Source organism: Bactrocera tryoni, unplaced genomic scaffold, assembly GCF_016617805.1.
Source record: "Bactrocera tryoni isolate S06 unplaced genomic scaffold, CSIRO_BtryS06_freeze2 scaffold_25, whole genome shotgun sequence".
Lineage (NCBI taxonomy): Eukaryota > Metazoa > Arthropoda > Insecta > Diptera > Tephritidae > Bactrocera > Bactrocera tryoni.
Genome location: NW_024395977.1, coordinates 18,797,189 through 18,809,581, shown reverse-complemented (window position 1 = coordinate 18,809,581; position 12,393 = coordinate 18,797,189). Strand labels below are relative to the sequence as shown.

The following is a 12,393-nucleotide window of genomic DNA, read 5'->3' as shown; positions in this document are numbered from 1 at the left end:
AGCTACAGAATTCAAACCGGGAGATATATTCTTCACTCGGGGAAAGTATCCGGAAACAGAAGATATTTTACTCAAAAATCAACGAAGAGTATTAAATTATCACGATAAAGATAGAAAGACAATTACAATTATTCCCGAATGGACAGACGTAATGAAAGTGCCAATAAATGTAACAAACTATGACTGACCTCAGTAATAGAAAATTTGTTTTGACTGAGACAGACATAGTATATTTATTTGTAGACACACAACTTTTGTATCATGTAGCCAATTTAACGACTATACGAGTAGGTACTTACACCGTACGAAAATATTATGAGGTTGCCAGTAAACTAGAGCCTTTAAAATCGCAATCAATACCCACAAACTACAGGGCACGACGTTCACTAAACTTTTTAGACTCAATTATAAAATTCGTCAAAGGGACACCAGACCATGACGATTTAATAGAATATTAGAAAAATTAGATCCCACATCTGTTATAGAAGAATTTGTAATCAGAGAAGTTTAAAAAGAGTTAGAGGCAATTACAAATACAATTAATTTTGCTAGAAATGAAAATTTTTACTGTGGAACTTTAAACTTGAACAATAATCACGAATTGATTTCAAATGAAATTTTTGATGTTTCTGTCATAAATTAGAATATTCGGATATCCACGTTTGTATGTACACGAATGCAATAATCACAATATATAAATACCACATTATTAATAATAAATGTATAAATTGAAAGAAAAATAGCAAAATGTGAAAATAAATTTATAAGATTATCTAAACGTAAAAATAATTTAGGAACAAATATTTGTAAACAAGAAATGCAAGATAATTGTACTATCCCTTTACTAAATAAGGACAAGGCATATTGTAATATTGTTTAAGAAAACAATGTGCCAACGGCCAAAAGATTACCGGCAAAAAACTAATTCAGTTTAATATTAGCATTTCTTTAGATAATAAGACATATTTTAACCATGACTAAGAAATAAACAATATAATACATGGTCATCAAAACGAACAAATCAAAATTATGAAAGTATTAGAATCCAAATCGAATTATAAATTTTCTAATATACAAGAAATTAAGCTATGCTATTCTTTTAGTAATAATATTGGGATTCTTTATATACGCCTCAGTAAAGGCATGTAAATGATACCAACGCCGAGCTTTCGAGCAGGTATATGAAATGGAAGTATAGCGACTAGAAACACAGCGCCTTTGAAATGAGGCCATTTCATTTTAACAGAGGCGAGAGTAAGCTGTGTAAGCTGTAAACATAAAAGCATGTACATATCATGACATATACACATAATAATGTATTGTAATTATCAGTAACAGATAAGAACTTATCCAAATATATTTATCTGCTTAAAATAAGAACACAACAGAACAACATAAATGTTATGTCGATATTACATATACAGTGAAACTTCTCTAACTCGAACTTCCGTAGCTCGAAATATTCTCTATATCGAATTTCCTTAAGAACAAAATACGTTTTTATAAAATCACTATGTAATTTTTTCCCTATAAGTCGACTTTCTGTTACCCGAATATTTCTAAAACACGAACTAAAATGTCACAGAAACTGCGGCGGTAACCAAGCGTAACTCGAATTTTTCGGGAAACACCTACCGCAATTTCGTGGAATTACCGAGCTGCGAGTCGGCGACAGATAACGACTTGTTTTTTAAATTTCTTAGCAAGCGTCGCACGCACTTACATAAAGCTTAGTACGCAGCTCTCAAGAAACGTAAAAACTTCATATAAAAAAACGCTTAAGAAACGGTCAAGATACTTTCCTGCGACAAACTTACTTATGCTAGTACGCAGCTCTCAAGAAATCTAGTACCAATTTTTGATACTTTTTTCAGTAAAATGTGAATATGGCAAACCTTGTTTTGCGAAGAAACATCAAATCAACAATTGTTTCTTGAAGGAAAATCAAGTAATCGTCAAATTCATCCTAAATTAGTTGAAATCATTATTATGAAGTATATTCCATTTTGAAATGTTGTATAAAACCTACCAAACATCAACAACATTTCTTAAATCTCAATAAAAATATTTATGTTACCATACACATACACACATACATATTACGCACAAAGTTTGTTTTCTTTGTTTATTCTCTCTTGCTCTTCTAATGTAGATCATTCACAATGCGTAACCAGCTGCCAAAATTACTTGAGAAATAATGTATTTTTTTTCTTGAGCAATTACTTGAGAGCTGCGTACCAACCTTAAGATTGTATCAGTTGTTGTTAGAACGGTGGTGAAAATTGTCAATTTTTGTAGTGATATAGGACTAAAATGACATCAAAACGAAGTGTAAAGTGTTTAACCCTTAAGGAAAAGTTAAAGCTAATTGCCGAAAACAAATAAAAAAAACATTGCACAAATATTTGGGATTCCTCCTAATACGTTATGAACCATTTTGAAAAACAAAGACAAACTTTTAGAACAAAAAGGTGACTATAATTTTAACTCCAAACGAAAAAGTATTACAACTTGCGTCAATAATGATGTTGATCAAGCTATGCTTAAGTGGGTTACTACCGCACGTGAGAAAAATCTTCCTCTCTCGGGAACCTTAATCAGAGAAAAAGCTAAAGAATTTGCGGTTGCTTTGGGTCGCGAAATTTTTTCTGCTAGTGTAGGGTGGTTAGATAAATTAAAAAAAAGGCGTAATATCGCACAAATGTCGATTTGTGGAGAAAGTGCTTCAGCCGATTTACAGTCTAGTGAAGATTGGAAAAAAAACGTTTTGCCAGATTTAATCAGACAATAACGAAAACGATATTTTTAATGCAGATGAAACGGGCATTTTTTTTAAATGTTTACCCAATAAAACATTAGCCTTTAAAGGTCAAAAATGCTTTGGTGGCAAAAACAGCAAGGAGAGAATTGCCGTTATGGTTGCAAGCAATATGAGTGGTTCAGAAAAGTTGAAATTGCTAGTTATCGGCAAGTCAAAAAACCCAAGTTGTTTTAAGGGTATAAAATCACTTGATGTGGACTATGAGTACAACAAAAAAGCGTGGATGACAAGTGAAATTTATGATAAGTGGCTCGAAAATCTAGATAAAGTCTTTGTTGCCCAAAATAGGAAAATAGTATTGTTCGTTGACAATTGTCCCGTACATCCTAAAAATGTACAAGCAAATTTAAAAAACATTAAACTGCATTATTTTCCTCCTAATTTGACGTCTGTTCTATAACCAATGGACCAAGGGATTATTCAAAATCTCAAGCAACATTATAGAAAACGAATTGTGATGAAAGTTTTGGCCCATACGGAAGAACCAACTCCTACGACTGTGTCGTTACTTGATGCAGTCAGGGATCTAAACAAAACCTGGAATTTGGGTGTAAAACCACAAACAATCAGCAATTGTTTTAGAAAGGCTGGTTTTGGTAAAGGTGAGTTAATGCAGAATGCTACTACGGATGACTGGGATGAAGAAGACGATCTTCCATTGTCTGAATTGAAACAAATTTGGACCACATATCGAACGGCAATGGGAACCGATAATATGTCTTTTGATGATTACGTCGATATTGACGATGGTGTGCAAACAATGGGATTCCCAACAGATGAAGACATTTTAGATAGCGTCATGGAAAATGTAGTTCCTTCTGGAAAAGGTAAGTCTAAAGTAAAATTTGTAAAATGTAGCATTGTTCAACACAAATAGTCTATTGTTTCAGACTTAGAGGAGGAAGTCTCTAGTGAAAGCGAGGTTGAAACAACAACTGAAACTATACCCAAATTTAATCAAGCGTATTCTGCTATCCAGACCCTAAGAAATTTTACTTCGTCAAAAGAAAATGTTCCCAATGCAGTACATGCGTCATTAAATGTGGTGGAACATTTTATAGAGAAAGATAAATGGTCCGTATTTAAACAAAAAAAAATTACCAATTTTTTCCAATAAGAATTTATACTGTCTATTTAAATAAACATGTACATACATACATATGTAAATAAATTTGAACTCAACTTAGTGTATTTTCCTTAATTCGAATTTTCCGTAACTCGAACTCTACTTTCTGTCCCTTGGACATTCGAGTTAGGGAAGTTCCACTGTAGTTGTATGAAAACCTAATGTTCTGTAGTCTTAGTACTCGTATTGCCATCAAACGGAGTGCTGCCTGGAGTGCTAAATTTGCAGTTAATGGAGCGTCATGGAAACTTACTAGATTGTCAAGATAACGTTAAAAAAAAAGAAAGTCTAGGTCAAGTTTTCCATTTTAGTGGGGGGAAGAGCGGGTGATTATTTTCAAAAATGTAAAAAAAACCAGTCACACAAAAATACTCAAGCGCGTCTGTCATTTATCTTATTTCTGATAGTCGATATATATAGTCGATATATATTAATCTGACACTCAATTCAAGGGGGAGGTAATGAGAGGTTAAAAAAAAGCGAATGTTATGTGCCATTTAAATTTCTGACAATTTCGACGTGACCAAAAGTCATGACTGATTTTAAAATTTGTAAAAAAAGGTGACCTTGAGATACTCGAGCGCGTCAGATTTTTTTGCAGGGGGATGAACTTGATGTCACAGTTTTCCCAAAAGATAATCTGACAATTATATAGAGGGATATCGTTAATCTATCTATTTAAAAGGGGAAGAGTTCTGTTTGGTTCTTGTTTTTGTTACAGGATGTAATAAGAACAGAGTATACATATATGGCTAAATGAGCCTCAGTCTTCTGCCCCACACAACACATACTCCGCAAGCGTCATTTCCACACTGAACACCTAACCACATCAATAATCCCGCATTAAAATATACGTCACTAACACGCAACATTCACCACACTCACCTCGACATCACCTACAATCCACATCACACATAACTACGATACCACTATATTTTCCACCACAGCCAAAAGGGAACAAAAAGGACGGAGAAACAGCTTCTACCACTTTTCTTTGCGATCCGCTGACGATAGCCAAGCTCCAACGTTTACTTTGTGCGAATATCCAGTTTAAAAAAAGGGAATCCGTATTAAATATTTATATTAAAATTCTAGAATTTAAAGTTGTGTTAAACATCTAAACTCCTTTCCTTTTAATAAAAACCACTTGTAAAAATTCTTTGCGGAATTGTGTGTTGCCTTTTTTTACCTCTTATAATTTTCCGAACGGTGAGTGCGGGAAAATTCCTCGAAAGAAACATGGTCCTTCGAGCCTACAGAAAGGCTTTATAAGAAAAAAAACAACAAATTTAAATACAAACAAATAGGGAAAGGCTAAGTTCGGGTGTCACCGAACATTTTATACTCTCGCATGATAAAGTGATAATAATTTACATATTTTTTTTATTTTACTGTAAAATTAATTAGATTAGATCAATTTGTGTACTTTGAGTATTGAATTGTATTTTCATTTCCTAATGTATATATTATACAGAGAAGGCATCAGATGGAATTCAAAATAGCGTTCTATTAGAAGAAGGCGTGGTTGTCAACCGATGTCACCCATATTTCGTACATGTCATCAGGGTGTTAAGAAAATATTATATACCGAATTTCATTGAAATCGGTCTAGTAGTTCCTGAGATATGGTTTTTGGTCCATAAGTGGGCGGCGCCACGCCCATTTTCAATTTAAAAAAAAACCTGGGTGCAGCTTTCTTCTACCACTTCTTCTATAAAATTTAGTGTTTGCTCAACTTTGAATTTTTTTTGTTGTTCATGGGATCAGAGTCCCATACTTTTGAACACTGATTCTTATGTAAAATTTAACGAGGAATCGAATGGGAAAGTCAATTTTGAAAAAAAATTGGTGGAAAAGCACAAAAAACGGGATTTTTGGAAAAAAAATGTTTTTTTTTGGATTTTGAGCGACAACTTTGAATTTTTTTTGGTGTTCATGGGATCAGAGTCACATATTTTTGAACACTAATTCTTATGTAAAATTAAACGAGGAAACGAATGAAAAAGTCAAATTTCAAAAAAAAATTGCGGGAAAAGCACAAAAAACGGGATCTTTGGAAAAAAATGTTTTTTTTTGGATTTTGAAATTTTTTTTGGATTTTGAAAATATTTTTATCAGAGAGCTGAGATTTTTTTACATAAAATTGGATAACTGCAAAATTTTTTTCACTCAATTTTGAGGTCGTTAAAAAATAAAAGAAGTAGTCATTTTTTTGTTTGATCTCAATTTGAACTGCGCGCCAAAAAACAATGGAGCAACTTTGACCACAAAAAAGTTTACAGATATTCTTACTTTGGTCTATATTGTGATATTCTAAAGTTTCGTCAAAATCGGAGAACCACGGGTACAAAACCATGTCGCCAATTGATGGATTGGCCCATATATATAATATAGAAATGTTACCGTATAATAAGTTTTTTAAACAAATTATATAAGAAGTAACCAATCAAAATCAATCAAACGCGCGGCGTTATAAAAATCTAATTAATCTAATACATAATTCGGGCGCGATCGGGCAAAAAACATTAATACAACTAATAACAACACACAACAGGAAAACCGGGGAGGATGGAGTCATGTGTAGAAGTTCACGCAAGTGAGGAAAGTTCTCCTTTCGCCATTCATTTGGGAGTGGCCAGAAACGATTCTTTTACATATGACTCAAGCAGCTCACGACTTCCGGTCTTTGACCAAGTATCCTCTGGGTAGTCTAAGAACATCCGTTTGAAGGTATGCTAAAGTGAGAAGGCGAAATATCCCCTACATAGGGTTGTGCGCTGGGTTTGGGACCCGCCACGTAAAAAAACACCCCCAATAAAAAGTAGCAACCAGCTTCGGATGAGAGACCCCCCTATTGATGACGACTATGGCAAATGAAATAAGGACTACGAATTGAGGGCATGAACTTGGAATATCCGGTCCCTTAATTGGGACTGCCCAGCTGGTTGATGTCCTCGCGAAAATAAAGGCTGACATCACCGCCGTCCAAGAAATGCGATGGACGGGACAAGGACAGAGACGAGCAGGTCATTGTGGCATTTTCTACATTGGCCATATAAAGCAGCGCAAGTTTGGTGTTGGACCATATCGCTGATTTCCGCCCACGCCCCGACGGAAGAGGAGGACGATGTGACCAAATATGCCTTCTATGAGCGCTTGGAGCGCGCCTGTGAAAGCTGCCCCCGCCAAGATGTTAAAATCATGCTTGGTAACTTTAACGCCAGGGTGGGTAAAGAAGGTATATTTGGCACTACGGTCGGTAAATTCAGCCTCCACGACGAAACATCCACAAATGGGTTGAGGCTGATTGACTTCGCCGGGGCCCGAAATATGTTTATTTGTGGTACTAGATTCCAGCACAAGAAGATACATCAAGCTAGCTGGCTGTCTCCGGATCGAAAAATTACCAACCAGATCGATCATGTTGTAATAGACGGCAGACACGTCTCCCGTGTTCTAGACGTGCGTACGCTCCGAGGTCTTCACATTGACTCTGATCACTATCTTGTTGCAGCCAAGATTCGCACCCGCCTCTGTGCAGGAAAAAACTAACGTCAACAAACACAAGGTTCGACGTCGAGAAGCTGCAATCTCAACAGACAGCCGAACGATTTGCTACTCGGCTTGCACTCCTGCTCTCTGAAAGCATTCGTCAACAACTCGGTATAAAGGGAACTGTGGGACGGCATTTCAAACTCCTTACGTACAGCTGCAACCGAAACCATTGGTTTTCGGAAAGTGCAGAGAGGAGGAGAGAAAAAAAACAGACTGCCTACATCGCAACGTTACGATCGACCACAACACGTGCGGGATGGGATAGATACCGAGAGTTGAGGAGGAAGCGAGACACATTTCCAGACAGAAAAATAAAGAGGCCGAAATGCGTGAGTACTAAGAGCTTGATAAGCTTGCCGACATTGGTAATGCTCGAAAATTCTACAAAAAAAATGCGGCGGCTTACAGAAGGTTTCAAAACCGGAGCATACTCCTGTAGAACCCACAAAGGTGATCTAGTCACCGATGCCCAGAGCATACTTAAATTATGAAGGGAACACTTCTACAGCCTGCTGAATGGCAGTGAATGTTCAAGGCTAGGAGAAGGCGAACCCGATTCCCCAATCGCTGACGAGGCAGCAGACTTTCCATTGCCCGACCATAAGGAAATCCGAATAGCATTTAACCGTCTTAAGAACAACAAGGCGGCGGGGGCCGATCGATTACCGGCCGAGCTATTCGAACACGGCGGCGAAGAACTGATAAGGAGCATGCATCAGCTTCTTTGTCCATGTCCAACGATTGGAATTTAAGTGTGCTATGCCTAACCCATAAAAACGGAACCCCACAATCTGCGCCAACTACCGTGGGATTAGCCTCCTCAACATCGCATATAAGGTTCCATCGAGCCTATTGTGTGAAAAATTAAAGACTACCGTCAACAAACTGATTGGACCTTATCAGTGTGGCTTCAGACCTGGAAAATCAACAACCGACTAGATATTCACCATGCGCCAAAGCTTTGAAAATACCCGTGAAAGAGATTCGACACACACCACCTCTTCGTCGATTTCAAAGCTGCTTTCGACAGCACGAAAAGAAGCTGCCTTTATGCCGCAATGTCTGAATTTGGTATCCCCGCAAAACTTATACGGCTGTGTAAACTGACGTTGAGTAACACCAAAAGCTCCGTCAGGATCGGGAAGGACCTCTCCGAGCCGTTCGATACCAAACGAGGTTTCAGACAAGGTGACTCCCTATCGTGCGACTTCTTCAACCTGCTTCCGGAGAAAATAGTTTGAGCTGCAGAACTAAATAGAGAAGATACCATCTTTTATAAGAGGGTACAGCTGCTGGCGTATGCCGATGATATTGATATCATCGGCCTCAACACCCGCGCCGTTAGTTCTGCTTTCTCCAGACTGGACAAGGAAGCAAAAGGAATGGGTCTGGCAGTGAACGAGGGCAAGACGAAATATCTCCTGTCATCAAACAAACAGTCGTCGCACTCGCGACTTGGCTCTCACGTCACTGTTGACAACGTCCGGTGTGTTTTACGTGGGCACCTGCTGACGACAGCCTTACCCACGGCGCTCAAAAGCACAGCGGATCAAATCAATGCGTTGATCAGCGCCCCTGAGAATGCAAAGCATTTTCAGTACCAATTGGCAGTGTGGAATGGACACACTAACCACCTTGGTAGGGTTCGAGGCCCATCTAAAACCTCTGCCGTGCTTTGGGTCCGGCACCCGGTTGCAATGCAACTCCACATTCAACTGACAAAGTCAGTTCTTCCCGCGATTTGGGTTTTAACCACAACCACCACGATACTCCCCGAGGGGCCAGTCCGCACGAGCAGGTTGGAGCGAACTCCAAGGGCTCCTGCTCCCGTGGTACCAGAATTAAGTCTCCGGTCAGACCTCGTAGCCGAAACTACTACCAGTTGAGCTTCCATACGGCTCTGGACTGGTGGCCAGGGGTTGGACCCCACGCACACACATCCCTAACACACCCCAATCATACACAAACTAACCCTAACTTCCAGCTAACCGCCTTCGCCGCTTAAATAATTCACGCGCAAACGACCCTAACTGTTCGGTATTCCGACTAGTGGAGATCACACCACTAACATCTAATCGTCCATCAGTCCAGCTAATCCCCATACCACCCAAATCCCTAATGTCCGAGTACATCGGGCACCCGCAATCAAATGCGACCAATTTTCTAACCCCGCCCCACAAAAACACCCCGACGTATCCGAAAGGTGCCTCTGATGCAAAAATGCATTCAGAGGCCCATGCCCTGTAAGCAGGAAACCCAGACTCAGACAAAATCTGAAGTCTGGGTTATCCACAACGAACCCCACGTCCCGAATGTACTCGTACGTCACTCGGCCGTTAGGACTATTGTCCCAACGTTCTTGCCACCTACACCTAACCCTATCATCTAGGAGCCTCTTGCTCCCTAGATATCCCTCCCTCTCCACATCATCGTCGGAAATCCAGTCATTCCGCAGCAATGACACACTCAAGCCCCTTCTTAACCTGAATGCAACAGCACGCTGTATGACAATCAGGTCAAGAGGGGGTGCACCTAACAAGACCTGCATCGCATCCGTAGAAACGGTGCGACATACAGGCAAACAAGCAAGCATCATGCAACGCTGGATTGAGAGGAGTTTTTGAGACCCCCAGACAGTCGTGGCTGTCTCCCACCATACAGGGGCTCCATAAGTGGCACAGGCCACAAACAAGCCACGATATATGGTGCGGACAGCACGACGTCCGAGACCCCAATCGCTCCTCAAAATCCGTCGTATTTTGCCTACAGTTGCCTGCAGTCGCTCCTTTACACTCGCCAAGTGTGGAGTAAAACACATCCTTTCACTCATGGTCAGTCCCAGATATTTGACTTGCGTCACATATCTGATGCTGACCCCGTTCACACGGACAATCGGTGGACGACCCGATGACAATCTACCTTTCAGCAGCATTGCCACCGTTTTGTCCATCGATATGTCGACCCCACACCTAAACCCCAAGAATTAACGATCTCTAAGAGATCTCCTCCCGCCCGTTCTAGCTCAGACCTCGAGCGACCTTCGACCATAAGAAGAAGGTCGTCCGCATACGCACAACATTTACAGAGTGGCTCGAGCTGCCCAAGCAGAGTGTCCATCATAAGGTTCCAAATATATGGACCACAGATGGAACCCTGCGGGCAGCCTCGAACAACTCCGATCTCCACACTCCCATTCATTCCGACAAGAGAGGCCTTTCTGTCCGAAAAATAACTCCGCCAAAGAGTAATTTCCGGACAGCCAAGCTCCTCCAGCCGTTGCACCACTCGATCCCAGCTTAGGTAGTCAAACGCCCCCTTGAAGTCAACAAATATGCCAAGGACATACTTGTTGACATTCTCCCTAACGACATTCTGTACGTAGAACCACGCATCCTCTATACTGCATCCTTTCCTGAACCCAAACTGCCTATCCGACCACATACCCCGCGTTAGCTCCTGAAGCCGTTCCACCATGACTCTTTCCAGCACTTTTCCAAGTACTGGAAGGAGACTGATGCCCCGATAAGATCGAGGATCGCTCCTGACCTTATCAGGGGACTTCAGGAGAGGAACAACCCTAGCACTTTTCCACTCGCGTGGAAAGTATCCCTCCCAGACGCACTTATCATAAACCGCCTCCAGGTATTCCGGAATGAACTTCCATAAGCTTTTACACATCTCTCCGTTCAAACCATCAAAACCTGGGGACCGTTTAGACCTAACCAGGCCAAAGGCGTACCCCAACTCCCCATCATCTAATGGAGGGACAGGCACCTCTTGTGCTTGAGGTACCTGCACCTCCGACCTAGGAAAGAATGCACCTAACAGAACCCCGTCACTGTTGACAGTCATAATTTTGAAGTTGTAGATAATTTCGTCTATCTTGGAACCAGCATTAACACCACTAATAATGTCAGCCTGGAAATCCAACGCAGGATTGCTCTTGCCAACAGGTGCTACTTCGAACTGAGTAGGCAATTGAGAAGTTAAGTCCTCTGTCATAAATCCCGTCCTGCTATATGGTGCAGAGGCTTGGGCGATGACAGCAACCGATGAGTCGACGTTACGAGTTTTCGAGAGAAAAATTCTGCGAAAGATTTATGGTCCTTTGCGCATTGGCCACGAGAGTTTTCGAGAGAAAGTTTCTGCGAAAGATTTATGGTCCTTTGCGCACGGCGAATATCGCATCCGATGGAACGATGAGCTGTACGAGATTTATAGTTCAGCGAATTAAAAGACAGCGGCTATGCTGGCTAGGTCACGTTGTCCGGATGGATGAAAACACTCCAGCTCTGAAAGTATTCGACGCAGTACCCGCCGGGGGAAGCAGAGGAAGAGGAAGACCTCCACCTGTTGGAAGAACCAAGTGGAGAAGGACCTGGCTTCGCTTGGAATATCCAATTGGCGCCACGTAGCGAAAAAAAGAAACGACTGGCGCGCTGTTGTTAACTCGGCTATAATCGCGTAAGCGGTGTCTACGCCAATTAAGAAGAAGAAGAACATATTTTTTCACGGTCCTTTTGCTTAAATAATAATATTTTACATAATTTTTTGTGCAAAAAAGCCGAAAAGCATGTCGCACCATCCGGAAAATATTCAAAAATATTAATAATCTGCAAAGATATTTAATTTTTTGTCCCCCCTTCCGCTAATTTTATAGGAACACTGCCATAGAAAATCGTTTCAAACTTTGTTTTTTTTGTAATGTGTAACTCCTAGGAAAGCAATTTTTATTATTTCGGCGATACTTTCGACAACTTGGCTTCCAGAGCGTGATGAATCTTTGACATTACAAACTTCGAAACGAATTGGCTGTTTCAGTATTAGGATCACACATATTAATAATATTTTTAGGAGGGTTGCTTACTCTTTTATCTGTATCGCCCAAAAA

At 40.3% G+C, this 12,393-nt stretch overlaps 1 protein-coding gene across 1 annotated transcript in view; it reads left to right on the top strand.

The window, feature by feature from the left end:
• Window positions 1–2,258: 2,258 nt before the first annotated feature.
• LOC120780563 (tigger transposable element-derived protein 4-like) overlaps window positions 2,259–12,393 on the top strand; it is a 73,339-nt gene continuing 63,204 nt past the window's right edge. Inside the window, exon 1 of the mRNA XM_040112821.1 lies at window positions 2,259–3,648. Coding sequence (XP_039968755.1) covers window positions 3,225–3,648 — 424 coding nt within the window. The 5' untranslated portion in view covers window positions 2,259–3,224. The remainder of the gene's footprint in view (window positions 3,649–12,393) is intronic.